This window comes from Scardinius erythrophthalmus, assembly GCF_964197995.2.
Source record: "Scardinius erythrophthalmus genome assembly, chromosome: 19".
NCBI classification, from domain to species: domain Eukaryota; kingdom Metazoa; phylum Chordata; class Actinopteri; order Cypriniformes; family Leuciscidae; genus Scardinius; species Scardinius erythrophthalmus.
The window spans coordinates 27,008,322-27,029,934 of record NC_138239.1 but is presented as its reverse complement, the minus strand read 5'-3'; the positions used below and the strand labels follow the sequence as shown (position 1 = coordinate 27,029,934).

The 21,613-nt window shown below is 36.9% G+C and overlaps 1 protein-coding gene across 1 annotated transcript in view; it reads left to right on the top strand.

Moving 5' to 3' along the window:
- The first annotated feature begins 13,309 nt into the window (after nucleotides 1–13,309).
- Nucleotides 13,310–21,613, top strand: part of npas3 (neuronal PAS domain protein 3) — a 320,695-nt gene continuing 312,391 nt past the window's right edge. The window contains exon 1 of the mRNA XM_081394441.1: nucleotides 13,310–13,810. Within this exon, the coding sequence (XP_081250567.1) occupies nucleotides 13,761–13,810 (50 nt within the window). The 5' untranslated portion in view covers nucleotides 13,310–13,760. The remainder of the gene's footprint in view (nucleotides 13,811–21,613) is intronic.

Below are 21,613 nucleotides of genomic sequence, written 5' to 3'. Positions count from 1 at the left end.
GGAAAAATTAATAAGTTGAAGTCTCTTTGTTGAAAAGATCGCTGTTGATTATATGACATTATGTGACAAAGAAGACAAGTTGCGAGTGATTTTTTCCACATGAGTTTAAGTGGGATAAAAGAACTGGAGGACGACCTTCAAATGTCAGAAATGCCTTTTTAGTTTGGTGGACATGAACTGAAAACTTCATGCTCACTTTTGATCCCAGCTGCGTGAAACATGCAATTTTTTGCATTTGTACAGATGCACATCCAGGTTTGCTGATGTCAAATTCACACTTTTAAATTCAGCCAATTATCTTCATGTTTTGTCCTTTTGTGTTATTTTTTACAGCAAACATCAATCAAAACAAGCATTGGAGGCTCATGGGTTTCAGGCTCGTCGGTGTACGCAAGGTTTGATGTGAAGACGCCATATTAAATGTGGCATGTCACTATAACACAGAGTTCTATATCTTGACAGGATGTCTATACATCACTAGCTTTTGTGTTTCAAAGTAATGATAGGCCTTTGAAAGACAGCGTGAAAAGCATCAGCGCTGCCCAGCTCAAGCCCAGAGAGTCAGATCTGTGCCGCCAAGAAGCATTTATAGTGCATGAAATGACCTTGATTTCTTTATTTCTTTATTTTAAGTATCGGACCAGAAGAGTGAAACACATTTACATTGACTACAGGTGATAGTCTCACTTACCTTACCTAAATAATATTGAGATAGATAGATAGATAGATAGATAGATAGATAGATAGATAGATAGATAGATAGATAGATAGATAGATAGATAGATAGATAGATAGATAGATAGATAGATAGATAGATAGATAGATAGATAGATAGATAGATAGATAGATAGATAGATAGAAGACAATGATAGATAGAAAGAAAGAAAGACTGAATGATAGACACACAGACAGACAGATAGATATGAGAACGATAGATATATAGAAAGAAAGAAACGATAGATAGACAGACAGGCAAGATAGATAGAAAGAGATAAAAATATAGATAGATAGATAGATAGATAGATAGATAGATAGATAGATAGATAGATAGATAGATAGATAGATAGATAGATAGATAGATATAAGAGATAGATAGATAGATAGATAGATAGATAGATAGATAGATAGATAGATAGATAGATAGATAGATAGATAGATAGATAGATAGATAGATAGATAGATAGATAGATAGATAGATAGATAGATAGATAGACAGACACACATTTCTTTATTGTCAGTGGATATGATTTTTAACATTTGAAATGATCAAATGATCTACAAATGTTCTAAAAATACCAATATCTAGAGCCTTTGTTTATAATAAGTAATATTTCAGGCATACATAATAAACAAGTTGATTAATGTAGCAGACACTGTGACATTAGTGGCATTTAATGAGACTGATGAGGAGGGCCGTTTTGCCTTATTTTAAAGAGCAGTATTATGAGTTTGTGATATATCACAGGTTTTGGATATGATGATGTATCACAGGATTGGAGAGTGTGTGTGAGGATCGTCAGACGATCATTAAAACACTCCACAATGTGCTGAGTTTGTTCATGTTATTTGTGGGGTGAGTAATTGGATTCAGGACGTGTCATCAAAGCATATTAGAAAACAATCCGATGTGAAATCACACGGCAGGCTAAAAGGCCATGCGCCGCTTACCATCGAGAATAAACTAAATCCATGATGTCATTTTCCTTTGGCCCTTCCAATCAATCATTTCCCCTCCCCAGCTTTGTGTGTAATTTCTCGCTCAAGTTCATTGCTCATTTTCTCTTGATCTGTGATTCTCTTCCACAAACACTCAAGCAATCTTTCAAAATTAATTACAGGTCTGGAGACGTGTAAGAGACATTGTTGCTGTGACCTTTAACCTTTGCTTTTTTAATGCAATCTGCTTCATCCATCAGTGTTGTAGAGGAAGAATCCAATAGAATTCATCTCTGACAAGTTCAGGAAGTATTACATTTCTGTTGCATTTGCATCCACCCACGTATAATAACACAACATACACACATATAGGCTACAGCAGACCATATCACAGCACAACCCATGATGAATAAAGCTAGGAAATAAATGAAATGAAACTATGAAATCTAATCATCATAACGTTAAAGGGGTTGTTCACCTGCAATGGAAATTCTGTCCCCGTTTACTCTCCCTCACGTTGTTCCAAACCTGTGAATACAAAGTCGTTTGAGAACTAATAGGGCGTTCACACAGAACGCGTTTTTTCCATTTCACAGCGCTAAATTTCCATTGTTTTTCAATGTAAACACACGCTAGGCTAGTCTTTAACCGTCGCGCCGTTCTTTTTTTTTTTTTATCGTCTCGTGCATGACGTGACATTCTAAAAATGCGGTGTTAAAAGAATTTAAAAAATAAAATTCTGTCATTAATTACTCACCCTCATGTCTTTCCAAACCCGTAAGACTTTCATTCGTCTTCAGACCACAAATTAAGATATTTTTGATGAAATCTGAGAGCTTTCTGTCCCTCCATAAACAGCTAGGCTAACTACCACTTAATTCGACGCTTCAAAAAGTTCATAAAGAGATCGTAAAATTAATCCATTTGAATTGAGCAGTTTAGTCCAAATTTTCTGAAGAGACACGATCGCTTTATATGATGAAAAGATTGAATTTAGGCTTTTATTCCATTCAGTTGGTAACGGAAGTCTTTGGGCAAGTACTGCACTGAATAGGTCTACGTTTTAAAATACACTCTTTACAAAGCAAAGCCAGACTTTTAACATGATATGTGCAAGAATATGAGAAAAAGCGAGGGAAAACTAGAAGTTCATCCTCCTAGAAAAGTAGTCCCTCCATTAAAATGCCATTTCAGACACATTTATACCTCAAATAGGCACCCACAGATATTTAGAATATCTTCCATATCCTCCTATTGTAAGTGCAAAGCATTTTTTTCCATTGATTTTCTTATAATTATTATTTGTCCCAGATGTTGCCAATAGACTCTGAACCTTAAATGAAGGCTATTTTACCTACAACTTGACTCTTTTAGAGATTTCACAATTTCTATTAAATGCAAAAAAGTTAAAGATTTGAACTAAGTTATGTTCTTGGCACATTAAAATAGCTAATCAAAGGTAGGCTACTTTAATTAAGAGGCGGCATCAGTCATCACCTCTGTAAAGAAACAGTCATATTCATCTTATATTGTTATCTTTCATTTAAGAAGGGAGAGAGAAAAAAATGTAATTCACAGTTACAGCTCCAATTATCCTCTTGTGATAGGAGCTGTGCTGATGGCCTCATGATTGACAGAATTATCACATAATAGAGCACATTCATTTCACCGCTAGAGTGTTTAACACGCCACGTCCCGATAAGCTCAAACCACCGGCAACCGGTCGTACAAACTCCTCTGCAAAAATACCCTTGACTTCATTTAACACGGACCGTGTGCTGATTGTTATCGCAGGAGTGAGGAGAGGATGATATTCAGGAAGAGGTGGTCGAGTCTGAGGCCCAGCCAGCAGGAGAGAGATTTCTCTTTTGCGTGAGATGGAGAGAGTTTGGACAAACAGCGGGACCGACGGCCCCAATCACAGTTTATCCTGCTTCACATTAAGCTGACTTGTCAACATGTGGTTGTGGGAAGAATGGCATTGACTGAGAGGGAAGCCCACCGCTGGCTTCCAGAATAATCCACTGACCCTCAGTGAGCGAATCATGGGCTGCTGAAAGCTCACGTCAGCTCAGACACTATATTGTCTGCAGGAAATGGATTTATGGGGTGGGTTTGTTGTCACTTGTGACTTATGAGAGAAAGCAGAAGGGAGGAAAAACGTTGAAAGAAAGCAACGGCAAAAATCATACACTGTTATACTTCAGTTTCTGCAATTTAAAGTTGCACTCAGTCCTCCTTTATGTTGGATCTATCTATCTATCTATCTATCTATCTATATTTTGTTCTTTCTAATATATGCATAGATAGATAGATAGATAGATAAAAGGAACGAATTAATGAACGATAGACAGCTAGAAAGACAGATCAAATTATTGATAGATAGAGAGATAGATGGATGGATAGATAGATAGACAGACAACAAATGATAGATAGATAGATAGATTGAAGGAACGAATAAATGAACGATAGTCAGACAGACAGATAGATTATAAAATTATTGAGAAATAACTTCAGTGAGGAATACTTTTAACCAAGAAATCACTTGTGAAAGTTATCTGATCTTTGAAAAGTTTATTGAATATCTCGGTTGTTTCTCCTAGACAACAAAGTGATTAAATGGAGAGAAAATGCAGATGCCAATATTCCCACATATAGACTTTTGGTCCACTTTGCAGCTTATTCTGATCAAGATCTGCCCAATTAGACAGGAAAAGATCGCCTGACTGACATGTAAAGTGATCTAAAATAGATGATTTGATAAGCTTGAAAAAACTATGGCGTGTCAATCACAGAAAAAGAAAGAAAGAAAGGAATCTGTGGGATTGGGTGTAGATTTTGTCAATGAAACATAACTGAGAGCTCAGAAAGAGCAACTCCTGAACAACAAATTTTCCCTGACTTTGTGATTTTACAACTTTGCGATTCTTCAAAATATGTGTACTTCTCTTATAATCTTGCTTGTCTTTTAACAACACTCTGGCAGAGGAATATAATATCGATTGCCAAAGCCTTCCTCAAGAGAACGCGCACCACCCGCGTAGCGCCGTGATGTGGGAGGCCCACACTGCCCCGGATCTGTCTCATGTAGTTTAGCAGAGCACTGTAGACAAATAAATGCAATACAGACCACTGCAAATACCCAGGGAAGTAAACAGAAGACAGCGTTAATCTAATTGTATTAGGAGCTGCAGTGTCGGTTTAAAGCTTCCAGTGCAATCTATTCTATTTGATTCCATCGCTGAGAAGCAGCCCTGAAGAGAAGGCCCTCCGCTGTCTTGTTTGTTAAGGCTGTTTTATTAGAGAGCTTTTCCATTTACTGTCCCAGGTGAAGCACTGAGTGCATCTTTATTGCTATTTAATCATGTGCGCTGATAATCTGAGGGAGTATTTTTCATTTCAAAGGAGACGGAGAATGAAACGTTCTCTTTAAAACTGTACACAACAGTGCGATTATGGGCACCTGTGCGGTGCGCGCGCCACATTCCTTCCCACAGATCAGATCTTTCTGATAGACAGCAGCGAGATTAATGGAGAGCAATGGTGACGCTTCTTAGATGTTTCTCCTGAGGAAGAAAAAAAACCCTAGATATCGCTTCAGAAGAGATCTCAACTAAGATCTCGAAATGTGCTCAGATTTGCCATGAAATGAAAGCTATCTCAATATGAACTCACACATTTCTCATTAAATGTTCTGTGCTGCTATTCACATTCATTTTATGGCTCCCTTACTGTATTTCAACAATTGTCTCATTTGTGTCTATTTTGATTTATTTTATTGGGTTCCCTTACAAAAAAGAAGTTTATTCAAGTGTGCTATATTAGTATGCTTCTTCTAAACTAAATATAAGAAAGTATACTTTTTATACACATAAATATATTTAAATTTACACTTAAGCATACTTTTCTTATACTGGCAGAAAAGTCTAAGTATATTTTGCTTATACTTGTACTCAATCTTTTGATCAAGATATGTATGTATCAGTATACTTGGCTTGTAGTTGTGTTTACTTTTTTGATTGAGTAGCCTAATTAAAAACTCTGGCAGGGAAAGTACATTTAAAGGTATATCTCAAGTATAAAAATTAATAGGAACATACACTGAAAAAAAAGATAAGTAAAATGTACTTTTGCAAGTTTTTGCATGTAGATTTTTAAAGTAAATTTCACATATGGAATTTAGTCAAATCTACTTAACTAAGTTCAATCAAATTAACAAAGAAGAAAATAAGTAACTTTAACTTTGCCATTAAAGTTTGTTGAGCGATTTTTTACTTAGTTGAAGTTTACTTTGCAACACTCTGTTTCAAGTACATTTTACTACATTACGTTACATTAAACAATATAACACTGAATTAAACCACGCTTTTAAAGTGTATGCTTTACTTAGAACATCCAAGTGAATAATACATATGTAGACAGTACATAATAGAATTGATGTGTACCCACACAAACACAGAGATCTCAATACTTGGTACACAATAGACAGTAACGGTAACATTCATTGGATCATTTGAGTAGAAAATAAACTCCAGATGTTGCAAAACAGCAAGTTACTAAACCTAAAAACAAAAGCAATGATAAAACTGTGTAAATACAGCTGGAAAACAGTGAAAAATGTTATTATTCTGTCCCAGTGCATGATGGGAACACCAGTATTAGAAAGTTGAGCAGGTTTTACTTAATTTTATAACGTTGATATTTATGCTTTAATAAGCTTCAAATGAGTACTGAATTTTAATTCGTTTTTTTATTTTTTATTCTTGCCTGAACTAAATTATTAGAAATTAAATTTCTGTAGTATACTTCACCACAGAATCATTTTTAATCAGTAGTATACTTAAATACAAAAATTATGTTAAGTTCCCTTAAAGAAAACTTTAAAGTAGTATAAAAATAGTTGACCGAGAATAATTCAGTGTACTTTCATAAACTAAAAAAAAGTGCTAGTAAAACTATCAGTATACCTATAAGTTCACTTGTCAAGTCAAATCAAGTCACCTTCATTTATATAGTGCTTTTAACAATATGGATTGTTTCAAAGCAGCTTTACAGTGATAATAGGAAATTACCGTGACAGATTGTTTAGGCTTTAGTTAGTTAGTCACTTCTGTTGCGAAGATCATAAGTTATTAACTTAGGGGGTGCTAACACAACACTGTTCTAACAGGAAAACCTTAAACGCACTCCGGCCGCCCATCCACACAAAAAAGTGCCTGGTGTCTTGAGAACGCCCTCCCTGAAATAGGTTCGAAGGTGCAAATGATTATCCGTTATCTCTGCGCAAACCTCAAAAACGCAAACCATACGTGTTCAGTCCAAAGGTATACGCGTTTGAATATATATGTGTGCAGGCGTGTAGTCCTTCTTTACTAATCAACCCTCAATAAACTACTTGTCTGGCCTTAAAAAGTTTTAATACAGAATTTTTTGTTGCGTCTGCATAGCCATGTGAACCGGAATTATCCCGACAACATTTTATCAGTACAGAGGTACAGGGAAGGGAAGGAGGCCTATAATGTGTTATATGTGTATGATAGGCCAAAGAGATGTGTTTTTAGTCTTGATTTGAACTGACAGAGTGTGTCTGCTTCCCGGACAATGTTAGGAAGATTGTTCCAAAGATCTACCGCCAGCAGTCGATTTTGATATTCTAGGTATTATCAACTGGCTGGAATTTTGAGATCGTAATAGACATGAAGGATTATAAAGCGTTAAGAGATCGCTCAAGTAATGGGGAGCAAAACCATTTAGTTTTACCAATGCAGTGTTGACAGAACCGGGCTAATATGGTCATACTTCCTGGTTCTGGTAAGAATTCGAGCTGCTGTGTTTTGGACCAGCTGTAGTTTGTTTATTAAGCGTGCAGGGCAACCACCCAGTAGAGCTTTACAATAATCTAGCCTTGAGGTCATGAACACATGAACTAATTGTTCTGCATTTGTCATTGAGATCATATGACGTAATTTAGATGTATTTTTAAGATGGAAAAATGCGGTTTTACAGATACTAGACATGTGACTTTCAAATGAAAGATTGGTATCAAAGAGCACACCCAGGTTCCTAACCGACGACGAAGGTTTGACAGAGCAGCCATCACCATGTTAGACAGTATTCTAGATTATTACGTGAGGAAGTTTTTTGTCCAATAATTAGTATCTCTGTTTTTTCAGAATTAAGTAGTAGGAAATTATTAGTCATCCAATTTTTTATATCAGCTATGCATTCCGTTAATTTTGTGAAATGGTAAGTTTCGTCAGGGTGTGAAGAAATATAGAGCTGAGTATCATCAGCATAACAGTGAAAACTAATGCCATGCTTCCTAATGATATCTCCTAATGGTAGCATGTACAGAGTGAACAGCAACGGTCCTAGTACTGAGCCTTGTGGTACGCCATACTGAACTTTTGATCGATAAGACATCTCTTTATTTACTGCTACAAACTGATAATGGTTAGATAATTATGATTTAAACCATGCTAATGCAATTCCACTAATGCCAACATAATTTTCGAGTCTATTTAAAAGAATGTTGTGGTCGATAGTGTCAAATGCAGCACTAAGATTGAGTAAAACTAATAGAGAGATACAACTACGATCAGATGATAAGAGCAAATCATTTGTGACTCTAACGAGAGCTGTTGGAAATCCTCGCAGATACCATTTCTTTCTAAAAAGGAACATAGTTGTGAAGATACTGCCTTTTCTAGTATCTTTGACAGAAAAGGTAGATTCGAGATCGGCCTGTAATTGACTAATTCTGTGCGATCAAGTTGCGTTTTTTTAACAAGCGGTTTAATCATAGCCAGCTTAAAAGTTTTTGGTACATATCCTAGAGACAAAGAAGAATTAATGATAGTAAGAAGAGGATCTATGACCTCTGGAAGCATCTCTTTCAGTAGCTTAGTCGGTATAGGGTCTAATGTTGTTGATTTAGATGATTTAACGAGTTTAACGAATTCTTCCTCTTCTATAGCAATGAATGAATCGAATTTTTCCTTAGGAACACTACAATGCACTGCCTGATGCGATACTGTAGTAGACGATTACATAGTTATAATTTTCTCCCTGATATTATCAATCTTATAAGTGAAGAAGTTCATAAAGTCATTACTGCTGTGTTGCTTAGAAACTTCTGGACTTGAAGCTTTATTTTTCATTAGTTTAGCCACTGTTTCAAATAAATACCAAGAGTTTTGTTTATTTTCTTCCAAAAGGGTTGAAAAATAAGCAGATCTAGCAGCTTTTAAGGCCTCTCTGTATGCAATCGTGCTCTCTTTTCATGAAATTGAGTAAATAATAGTTCAACTTTTTACAGTGCATACACTAAAAAGTAAGCCAATTTAGTCCCAAATAGTATTGAAAAAGTATGACTAGTACATTGATATAAGTATACTACTTACTACATAAAGTATACTTAAAAATATACTTGAACTTTAAGTAAACTTAATAAAATGAACTTGAAGTATACTTATTTTTTGTAAGGGTTTTTTAAGAAGAAACACCCGAGACAAAGCCGATGCATCAGTGAAGCAGCTGAGAACTTTTCATATCTTGTCATATTGTCTCACTTGACATTCTGTACTAATGCATCACATGTAAATATGCTCACTGACAATTACAAATCTGCTGTAACTTATAGATATCCGATGGTTTCGTCTCAAGGACTTCCTGCTGATTTCAAAGGTTGGCTTATGTCCACACTGAGATCATTAATAAGCTGCAAATGTTTGATAAAAAATGCCATAAAGCTATTCAGATAGCCGTCTTTGGTTTATCAAAGGACAAGTGAACTACAGTAGAAGATTCATGAGTGTTGATGTGGACGCAGCTCAATATTTGCATTTTGGAATATTTTATTGGTTAACACTCAATCACTTTCACAACAGTGACAGTTCAAGAGCAGAAGAGTCAATGAGGAGCAACTTACCAACACCACGCGCCCACCGTCGCACAATTAAACATTCTGCCTTTCTCTTCATTTCAGTTCTTCTTCTGTTCTTGCATCTACTCGTGTGTAAAGTGCGTAATTCAAAACATCATTTTGTTTGCAGAGAGAGAGTGATTTTTCATAAGCAAACTTTTCTCCATTTGTTTGTAAACCAAACCACCTTTCTTCTTAATTCTACAAGATACATGCTGCAAAATTATAGCCTACAATTCTCTCTGAAAACCTCACCAGCTCATCATGCTGAAACGAAATATACTGATTACATGTCTAATATCATTCTACAAGAAACTATACATAATTGTATTGCACAAGATCTAAAAGAAAAACAAAGTTGGTGCCTTAAATTTAAGTACAATCAACTTGAATTTTTATGTCATTTCAACTTAAATTACATTAAACTGACTTAAAATGAGTTTAATCTTGTATAACTTAAAAAAATTGAAAATTGCTTAACTTATTCTGATGAGTTAAAGCAATGTAAATACACACGTTGTCATAACATATTGACCGTATCATTTTTTACAGTGAATATGCAAGAAAAGTTTAACAAAAAAATTTCCCCTACTGGCCAAAACAGCTATATATATGACATTTTAAAATGTATTAATGTTAACAAAATATCAAATTAAATCTGTATCTGCTCAAATTCGGCACATTTTCGGCCATTTTTTGCTTGGTAACTTTACAATAAGGTTGCATTAGTTAACTACTTTAGTTAAAATGAACTAAGAATGAACAATATTCTAGAGCATTCATTAATCTTAGTTAATGTTCATTTCAGCATTTATCTAATACATCATTAAAATCAAATGTTGTATTTGTTAACATTTGTTAATGCACTGTGAACTAACATGAACAAACAATGAACGGTTGTATTTTTCTTAACTAACATTAACAAAGATTAATAAATACTGTAACAAATGTATTGCTCATTGTTAGTTTATGTTAGTTATTACATTAACTAATGTTAAAAAATTAAACATTGTAAAGTGTTACCCGTGTTTTTTTTAATGGATGAAAAACTTCTTTTGAGGAAAACTCTTTACTTGAAAACTGCATTTGCTATTGTTCTTTCAAATAGCCATTGAATATGGATATATAGCTAATGTAATTTCGTTGTTTAGCTTTTTATTTTCCCAATAATGTCTTGAATTCTAATCAACATAGTGTTGCATTATAACTTAAGTTCACTGTGTCAGCTGTGAATCTTCTGGTCCTCATCATTCGGCTCATAAAGGGTTAACTGCTGCAGTAAACCGCTGCGCGCTCCCGTGCGAGCGTCCCATTGGCTGCGCGGCGGCGGCGCGCGCCGTTAATCAGCTGCACGAGCGGCTGAGCTCATCTCCTCGCACGCGTTATAGAGATGGCATTGCCACACACAGCAGGGCAACACAACACAACACACCAGGAGCATGCACACAGCAAACATCCCATCAGCTTTAGACATTGATTCTGACAGCAGCACCTGACCTGCGCAGCATCAGCACCAGAAGAAGAAGAAGCTGATCACTGAAAGCAGTAGCACATCATCATCACAACAGTAGGAGGCGAGCAGATCACATCATGCACTGGACTTTCCTCGCGTACATACTTAGATCTGTGTCCTAAACCACTCGCACTGGGAATGGACAGCTATCTCTGATCTCAATCAGTAGAGCATTTTCAGGACACACCGGACTGATAAAAAAGTTCTGTGCTCGGTTATTTATAACGCACGCATTCCTTCACACTAGAAGGAAAGTGTTGCACGTGCGTTTTCATTTCTGTTAAAGCCTGTAGCTGTACATTCAACTACTAAAACTAAAAGGCATATGCGTTTTAAACGTGAAATAATATCAGGATACTTTGATTTAAGATTTTAGGCGTTAGTGCGTCACTTTATGGTAAGTTTCCTAAACTGACAACGGACCCTAATTATTTGTCAGAATTTCCATAGAGACAGTCAGAACTTATATATATTGGAGGATATGGTTAAATGATGAGGTTTTAAGGAAGTTCACTTTTAAAACGTATGCTTGGAGCGCTTGAAACTTTTACGCGTAAAAGCGCACAGGACGCGCAAAGAAGGCGGCAGTCTACGAGCACCATCATCATCATCATCATCATCATCACCAACCCTGTAAAAGCAACGGTTCTCTCTTCTGAAAGCAGAAAACAAGACGTAGAATGGCTCATGAACTTGTTTCCATCACTAATGGGATTGTCCTGCTGTGATTTGCCGGACCGGAGGGAAGGTTGATCCACACACACTCGGTTGGTGCAGCATCGCGGTGCGCGCTCGGGGATGATCAGGATCTTCCCGGATTTCAGTGTTCAGGTGACGGCGGCGGCGGCTGCAGGTCCGGGAGCCGGTGGAGGGATGCCGGCTGCGTCCAGAGTCCCGGGAGCTACTAACGGGAACCCGCAAAACGTCCAAGGCTTGACGTCTTACCAACAAAGGTATGCTGGCTAAACGCAAGACATGTTTTTGTTTTCCCTCTTCACATTTAGGTAACATTCATACCATTCATGTCATATTTGTTGCGTTGCACCGTTATCAGGTTTATATATAAAGCAATACTAGATTTCACTGGAGGTTGCTAAAAGTCTAAACTTAGATTCCTAACAATCTCAATTACACTGAGATTCAGGGATTGCTTCACAAAACAACACACGATGTAAAGACTGTAAAGTTTTGCCATGTGTCCAAAACAGACACACGCTGGAGATGGAAAGTAATCAATATAAATAAGACGTTTAATGTTTATCTTACAACTAAACACACTTTCTATCATATTAAACATTCAAGGTGACTGTGATCATTATAAAAGTGTCTTTTCCAACGCAAACAGAAACTCACTTCAGAACAAATGATTCATTTAGAGAGATTTCAAGTGATAAATGCATGCAAAATCAATGCCTAATTCTTATATCCATCTGAGCACAATAGTTTTAAGTAGATTAGAAAAGAGCTCCTGTATATTTTCAAAACTTTACACACCAAAGCACCACTAAACCACATGGTGTGTGATTCTGATGTATACAAATATAAATTAAGTCAGGCGTAATGTGGTTTTTGCAATTCATTTCCCCCCCACATAAAAGTACACACTCATTTTCATCCTCTATAAAGCCAGGCGGAAGACTGGCATTAATGGATGTGTATTGTTAGTATATCAGAATCAACTGATCATGTGCACACATGCTTCCATACACTGTCACGTTCAATTAAACAGTCTGTTTAGAGCACAACACAATGAACGGGACATGAAATGGGTCGGCTGTCAGCTCATGACCTTGACAGGTCACAGGTTCTAATGCACATCAGAAAAAAAGGCCTTTATTTATGTCAAGATGGATTCACTTAGGAAAATGAAATAATATACTGAACGTGCATTAGTGCACAAAATAGCCTACTTCAACCATGAACATTTTTTTGACGCTCTAACAGTGGCATACGAGATATCTCTTTAATATCTTTATTAAAATCAAATAAATAAATACGTTTTATTTTTCACTCTTAGTGCTTTGACAGTATATGGTACAAAATAATTTAGTCTCAAATTAATTTAAACCTCGATTTAGCATTTGAGTTGATTTTGACAGCTGTCAATCATATCATTCCACATGTTTCTAAAAAAATATGAATGCAAACATCAGCATGCAAACGATTAAAAGCTCTCATGATTTGCTTCCGCTAATGTCTTCGTTGGTGCATCAAAAACAACCTGTGTATTCCCAATAAACTCCAACTATTTCCAACTACAACTGAGTGGCGTTGTTGCGTCGGCAGGAGAGGGAGATGAGAGGGAGAGAGAAGCAGGAAAAAGCTGGAAAATGCGGACAAACATACAAGGGAAAAGCGGCTGTGTTCGAGAGGCACATCGTGATGTAAATGCCCGTCTCGTGCGCTGATTCCTGCTCTCGTTTACCCCGCGAGGACAGCCGCCGGATCGCACGAGCGTCCCCGGGTTTCCTCTCACTTTATTGGCATGCCTTTGGATCTCAGCGTCGGCTGGTCTCGCTCCCGTCTGAACGCGTCTTAACGCACGGAGACACGGGCACGAGCGCTCCGGTACCACCGATGGCGTTGCTTAAATGCTCCCGGTTCCGCTGTCAGCTGCTCGTCGCGTGAATTCTGGAAGAAAAAAGTGTAATTAATAATTGCAGGAAGATGGCGCCCACCAAGCCCAGCATTCAGCAAGACCCTTCCAGAAGAGAACGGTAAACGCTCGGTTTGTTGTGTGTCTGTGGAAACGCGTGCGCTGACGGGCATTTTGGACTGAGATGGGAAACTTTGCCCTTTCCGCAGGAGTGTGTGTGTGAGGGGTTGGGTAACAGGTATACACGCTGACAGAAGCGGCGAGTGTGTGTTTATTCCCTGTGAGAGTGTGTGTTTTGGTGGACAGAGGACATGACCGTTGAATGTGTTCAGCGTGTCTCGCGCTGCTGGAAGGTTTCGCGGGAAATTTGTGAACATTTCGGACATGACCATGTTGCAGCGTTGTATCCGCTCTGCGTTTGTTTTCGCGGCATTAGGCCAATCTGAGTAAAACACACTGTTTACTGCTGTGAAATAGTGTGCATCAGGCTGCTGTTTGAGGAAGTTTCGATGGAGATTGATGTGGGTTTGAGTCCTGTATTACAGCTCTTGATGTGGATTGAAATATGAGAACTAAATCTGCACTTTGAATATGACAGTCGAAGTTGATCACAAGACTAAGAGTATGTTAGATGATAGAACTGAGTAGCTTTACATTGGAATGGTGTTTTACACTACATGACAGGTGCACGATTGCTATCACAATTAGTTTAATTTATAGATTTGACATTGTGATATATGAATATATAACAGGGTGCATGTTAAAAAACAGATGTTTTGTGTCTCAGGTGGTGCACTAAATTCATTTGTCAGATCTATAGATCTGAAATTGTGCATAATGTGCATAAAGCGGATGTTTGAGGAAGTAATGCATGATATCAGAAATGCTTTGTAAATAAAGAAATATGCCACTAAAATAAATCTGTAGTTATTACATTGCTGTCATAATTTATTGAGCTGAAATTGTGATATAAAACTGATTAAACATGTTGTTACTGCATGTGCTTAGAACACATGTGGTGCACTATTATAAAATTACTTGTTAATCTGCAGATCTGAAATTGTGACTATTTTGATGTGCATATTGCATAAAGCATCAAGTGGCAGTTTGAGGACTTTTACATGTAAGTGTGCATATTTATGTCATCATCTGCAGTATTGAAAATAATATAAGAATCGGTTGCTCTATAGATCTGAAATCTTATTACGATTACATTTTATATAGAGTAGTTAGGTTGGTGCTTAAAGGCTGTTGTTTTATGGGAATTTTCTTTGAGTATTGCATATGCATCTGTCTTGTGCTGTTAGATCACAGGTGTAAATAAATCTGCAGTTATGAAATTACTTTTATGATAAGCTGCTCTCAGGATCTTATTAACTCTAGTCAGGTTGTGCATGTTATTTTATTGTATTTTTCTTTATTATCGAAGCTTTTTATTGCATATGCATTAGTCTTTTGTGATTACATGACAAATGGCATCGCTAGTTCTTACTCATACAAACAATAGGTGTTTTTAGGTATATTTTTTTTCGGTTTAGCTCTTATGAGTATTGAATTAGGCATCACCGATTCCCGCCGTACTGCGTGTGACTGCGTGCAGCGTACAGCTTGTTAAACTAATGTTAGATTGTATGCAATAATTCACCTGCAGTGTGTGTACAAAATATCAGCCGTAGAGCCAGTGACATTTTACAATGTAAACACGGCCCGTTTCATATACTGTAGTGTGCAACTCCACACGATTGTGTGCCTGACCGGACTACGAATGGTTATCGTTTAGCAAGCTTGACTTAACTCTCATCGAGCTCGATTATTTTCTAATTCCCACTCGGAACGCGCAGATTACGCGAATGCACCTACGTCTAAATAGGCCACGACATTAGAATTATATTCCACCCCCTGCCAGTCATAACAGCAGGAGATGTTTATGCTAAGTCAGTCTGCAGTAATCTTTCTGGCGGGAGCGATTTGTGTGCCATTCCGAGCATATCACAGAGATAGGAATCTTGAAGATGGAATTAATTTTGAGGCAGGTGAAACTTCATAGCCAGTGCATGAGTGCTTCCTTTATCACCTGTTTCCGAACGGCATTCTGAAGGGCTAAATTGCACTCTGTGATTCGTTATGTGGCTCCACTTGAGAGTTGAACCGAATAACACTAGGGCTGAAATTCTAAGGGGAGGTTTGGGAGTTTTATTTTTTTTAATGCAGTGCTGTTTACTAGCGCCGGTTCCTGCTGTAGTAAGTGTTGGGAAGGGAGGGATTGTGCTGTTGGGCGAAGCAACTCTGAAGGAGTTGGACGAGAATTCACAGGGAGAGAGAGAGATTGGTTGGCGTGAATTTATACACAACACTAAACACAAAGTTGGCTTTGTGTTGAAGAAAGCAATGCCTCCCTCCCTCACTGTGAGCAAACAAAAGTGCTAAATTGTTCCATTTCCTCTCCTATGGTGCAGCAGTGGATCCATAGATTGAGACCGGAGCTGTGGCTCTGTGAAATGCTTGGGGTTTATTTGGTGTTGCATTATAAAGTATCGTCTCTCTAATGGGTTGTATATCAACAGGTCCATTAACAAGATGCTGTATGTGATGCATATCGCTTCCATTTTAGGTTAAACATGTGAATGAATGAATATATAAGGGTAAGTGTATTTCTTTAGTTTTTTCGCCATTGATTATTTTTCTAAACTAATATGTGACCCTGGATCACAAAACCAGTCATTTGTCGCACGGGTATATTTGCGGCAAAAGCCAACAATACATTTTATGGTTCAAAATTATCGATTTTTCTTTTATGCCAAAAATCATTTGGCTATTAAGTAAAGATCATGTTCCATGAAGATATTTAGTAAATTTCCTACCGTAAATTTTTAAAACATTTATTTTTGTGAGTGAATGCAGCACAATATCGAACATAAATGGACAACTTTAAAGGCGATTTTCTCAATGTTTCGATTTTTTTGCACCCTCAGATTCCAGATTTTCAAATAGCCAAATATTGTATTATCCTAACAAACCACACACCAATGGAAAGCTTGTTTACTCAGCTTCCAGATTATGTATACTTTTTTTTTCAGAAAATTGACCCATGTGACTGGTTTTGTGGTCCAGGGTCACATATGGGCTCATAAAAGGTGCATGCATAATGATTATAATAACATGATAAAAATGCTGTTTAAAATTGGAGTGTACCTCAGAACATGTCAACTTCACGTCAACTAAGCATGAAAAATGATTTTTCACTTTGAAAAATTGGCTTGTTTGTTATTGAAGTTACATTTCAACTTGTAGCTGTTCATTATATTAATCCTTTGATGTGTAATTATGAATATCAGCGTCTAACTAAACGTTTAGGAGTGTCAGTGCACTGTGATTATTTCAAATTCACCAAGTGTGAGATATGCTTATGTTTATGGGCGAAACAAAAGCGGTGATATTCTCTGAATGCTGGAGAGGCAGACAGCCCAAGCTGAGCTATACCATCACACAAAGGACGCAGCAATTCCACCCGTTGATTCGCCGGCGTCGAACGCGGTATGGGATGGAGGCAAATAAGCAATTCTGATGTGTATTTATCACAATTAAGAGGGATTTCCAGCCTCCATCTGTGGCTGGTGTTGTGCAGTGATTACAGCGGCTCTCGCCAGCCGCCACTCGTCTCTGTTATTGTGAAGGTCAGAGCAGAGACACAGACATAAAGAAGATGCATCCCGCAAAGGTAATCGTGCAGTCTCTCGATGCATTACTGCACGGCTCATGGCGTGAGAGCCTTTGTGATGTATACATCTCTACATTTGAGCTGAGGTTTTTGCATGTGCCCATGTCCTTTTTGGACGTATCAATGAATTGGTTGATGGATCAGTCATGTTGCACTGAATCACTAAATGACCTTTTTCTTTTTTGCCTTTGTGTGTGTGTATATATTAGAGGTGTAACGGTTCAAATTACTCACGGTTTTAGGGTCATGGTTTCGGTACGGTTCGGTATGTGCAATGTTCGGGGAAAACAAGCTATTGTTTGTAAAAAAACAAAATCTAACTATAAACAACAGCACAAATAAATACAATACAGAAATATAATATACAAATACAAACAAAATAAAAGGTGCTTTTCAGATATTTAAGAGTAGTTTTCAGGTACTGAAATTGAATAATCAAATGTAAAACAACATTGCATATAATCTTTACTGTATAAATTAAAAGATTAATCATTATTAAAGTTACAAAACCTATTCAGTCAACAGCAGTGAGTAATTCCCTTGTCTTTTGTTGTTTGATTAACATTAAAAACACAGCCAGCAGGAATATATGGCTGCTGTCACTTTAAGACAATGCACTGATCCAATATACTGATACTGATACAAATGCATTGTCTTTCTCGACTGTTTATGTACACTTAAGACATAACTGACTGTTTGCTAGGATACTCGCCAAGACAGGCATGTTGACTTTTTTTTTTTTGTGTGAATTTGTCCATTCAAGCATAAGACTTGAAAGAGAACTCCATATTTGCGTGCTGTCTGAGTGACCGCAGATGAGTGCGGTGTCTTCTTGTGCTTGAATGCTTAAGTTGGCAAGGCTGAAATGAGTTTAGTTTAAAGGGATACTCCACTTTTTCTGGCGTAATGATATGACGCAGCGCCGGAAAATAGTCGACCCTATAGTCTACCGAGCTGGAGACTATTTTCAGGCGCTGCGTCATATCATTACGCCTGCTGGAGCCATGGTACGGCAGCAAAGTTTCTTGATTATTACGCCGGAATGAGAGTATAGTTCCTAGCCATATCAGCCTAGAAAATCGCAACTTTTCATTTTCCGTCGGTCTTAGTACACGATGTAACTACAGAAGAGTCAAGTTTTAAATAGGAAAAATATCGAAAATCTTTGGTCATTTTTTGAGAGAGATGCTAATGGTCTTGTCTGATTCAATGATCTTTGCTAAGCTATGCTAAAAGTGGTACCGCCAGACCCGGAGATCGGCTGAATGGATTCGAAACCGGTAAAACTCAACTGGGGGAGTTGTAAAATGAGCCTAGTTTCAAAAAAAGTGGAGTATCCCTTTAAACACAGATAGCAACTGTTCAAGTCTCACCTGTGCTTGCGTGCTATCAACTCCCCCGGGTGTTTACGGCGTAAATGACTGGTCATACTAGAGCATACGACACTTGCATTGAACAAAGTTTAGGGGAAGCCAGAATGCGTATCCATCGACAGAAACATACATTAGCCTAACTCTGTCTGTCTGTTTTACGCAATGTTATTTTCAACAAACCATATTAGTACATATGCATCATCGGATTTGAGATAAACCACGTTGGAGAACGGTACGTTCGATTAATTTTTTGTACATTAATTTTTTACTGAGAACTGTTACACCCCTATATGTAGAGTTTTTAATTTGTGTCTGTTTAAGATTATGGTTATCTTTATTTGCAACTTTTGAAAGTCTGCTTTAGAAATTTCAATTGAGAAAACGGGGTTACAGTTTATACTTATACGGGGTTGTAGTTTCTACTACAGTACAAGTACATTTCCACCTTTTTTTTTCAAGAAAAATATTTATTCAGCATATGTTAATCTTTTGTGACAATGTGCCCCAAAAGCACTTAATGGGGTAAGTTGTCACATTTGAACTGCCAGTTATATGACCAATTACAGGCTTTTCAGCAAAATTCAAACAGTAAATAATTGACAACTTTCTGACTCAGTTTGTTTTTATTGTGTTCACTTCACTTGTTTTCTTAAAGAAGTAAAAATAAGATGATATTTGATATTTTAGTGTGGAGGACAGAAATTCACTAAATTATTCCAATTTAAGACCATTTAAAACTGTGTAACTGGACGTATAATTGTGACAATTAGCCCCGGTTACTCTATGCTGATTACTCTATGCTCTATGCTAACTTCTCTATACATTAATGCAGATATTGAAGGCCTTTATATTTCAAAGGACTGTAGGCAGTACATACGCCCCTTTTTATACTAGAAAGAAGAGATCAGAGATGGTCATGCTCTAAAGTGTTGCTTCTGAATGTCACAGGTTTTGTTATGGTTTGCGGCTGCGGTAAAACCCGAGCTCCCCTTCTACGCGTTTAATGTCCACAGTGGTTTTAAGACCTTCATTTAGTATCTGGCTCTAAAGACAGATGTTCTGCCCGCTGACTCCCATCTGCTTCTTTGGTTTGGCTGTGCCGCGATCATCTAATGCTAGCAGCAAGTGTTGCCCTTTACTCGCCCCCTCTAGTGTTCCAGCAGCACTTCTGAGCCCGGACAAACACTACAGCGCTTCCAGAATACATGTGTAATCCTCCTATATGTGCATTGGCGAAGAAAATGCATTTAAGTGCATTGCGTACTTGGATTTGGGTTCGGCTTTGCACATATTTGCGCACACTGAACAATGACATTATCATTTTGATTTGAAGATGTTGCTACTTTTCTCTACATTGAAAACATTTGGATTACATTTGGATGCAAGTTGTCTTTTTTTTTGTTAGCAATATGTATTATCACTCATATACAGTTAGGCTACCCTTGTTTTTCCTGAATACTAGTCTATATTAAAACTGCTTGATTGTTTATATCATTGTAAAATTAACTGTATGTATATATACATACATGCATACATGCATACATACATACATACATACATATATATATATATATATGTATGTGTGTGTACGGTATATATGTATGTATGTATGTACAATATATATGTCTATGTATGTATGTATGTGTATATATATATATATATATATATATATATATAGAATGACAAAATATGTATTTATATAGTACATCCAACTTTATCCACATTCGTACAGTATCCTCAAGTAAAGCAATATACAATATGTATATAGCAAATCTCAGCTGCTTGATTATTTATATCATTACAAAATGTAAATCTGCTAAATGCCTCTATATGGTATGAAGACAATATGTACGATTTTTGGATTAAAATATCCCAAAACCACTAAAACAACGTTATATATATTTTGTTGATTTGTGTACATTTATTCTAAATATTTCAAACTTTAAATCCAGAGATATACACAATTTTATCCAGTGTAATGCCCGTGTCATTGTGTCACCTGTCAATGATGGCATAACTGCGTTGCGCTCGATTTTCCTTGCGTACAAACAATTGAAACACCTAAGATGCTTTAATATATTATGTGTTTTTATAAGACAGATGAGCAACTCTTTGGATGCCTTTATCAACAGAAAAATAATCATTGTTATATAGCTCAACACGGTTAGTCTAAGGCCCGGTTTCACAGACAGGGCTTACACTAAGCCAGGATTAGACCATAGATCAATTAAGACATTTAAGTAATTTTTATAAACATGCTTAGAAAAAAACATTACCGATGTGCATCTTAAAACTAAAAAGGCACTGATATATTTTTAAGATCAGTCAGTGCAAGTTTATTTCAGTGGAAACAGCTCAGACTTACATTTTAGTCTAGGACTAGTCTTAAGCCCTGTCTGTGAAACCAGGGGTTAGTGTTTGAATCTCGTTTTCTTGATTTACCGTGAGTCACATGTTTTCTATCAAGTGGCTAACATGACATAATCAGAAAGAGCTTTATTTGTAGTAACAGTAATACAGCATTTTCTCCACCATACTGAATGTTCTAAAGTTTATTTCATGCCATTTAGCAACACAAGTCATCCAGCTTTTATTAATATGATATTCTAATATCGATCTAGCTTATTGCAATGTGCAACAAGTGTCTCATAGCAGCCACCGAGCAAACGTTTTGCCCAAATAATTTGTCAAATAAAGTGACCTGTATGAGTAGTAATTCAGCACTTTTATTAGAATAAAATAAAATAATATGAATTTAAGTGATCAAACGTTACTGTAACAAAGTTCAAGATGAGGGTAGAATGAGTGGACATTAAACGTAACTTTAATCGTA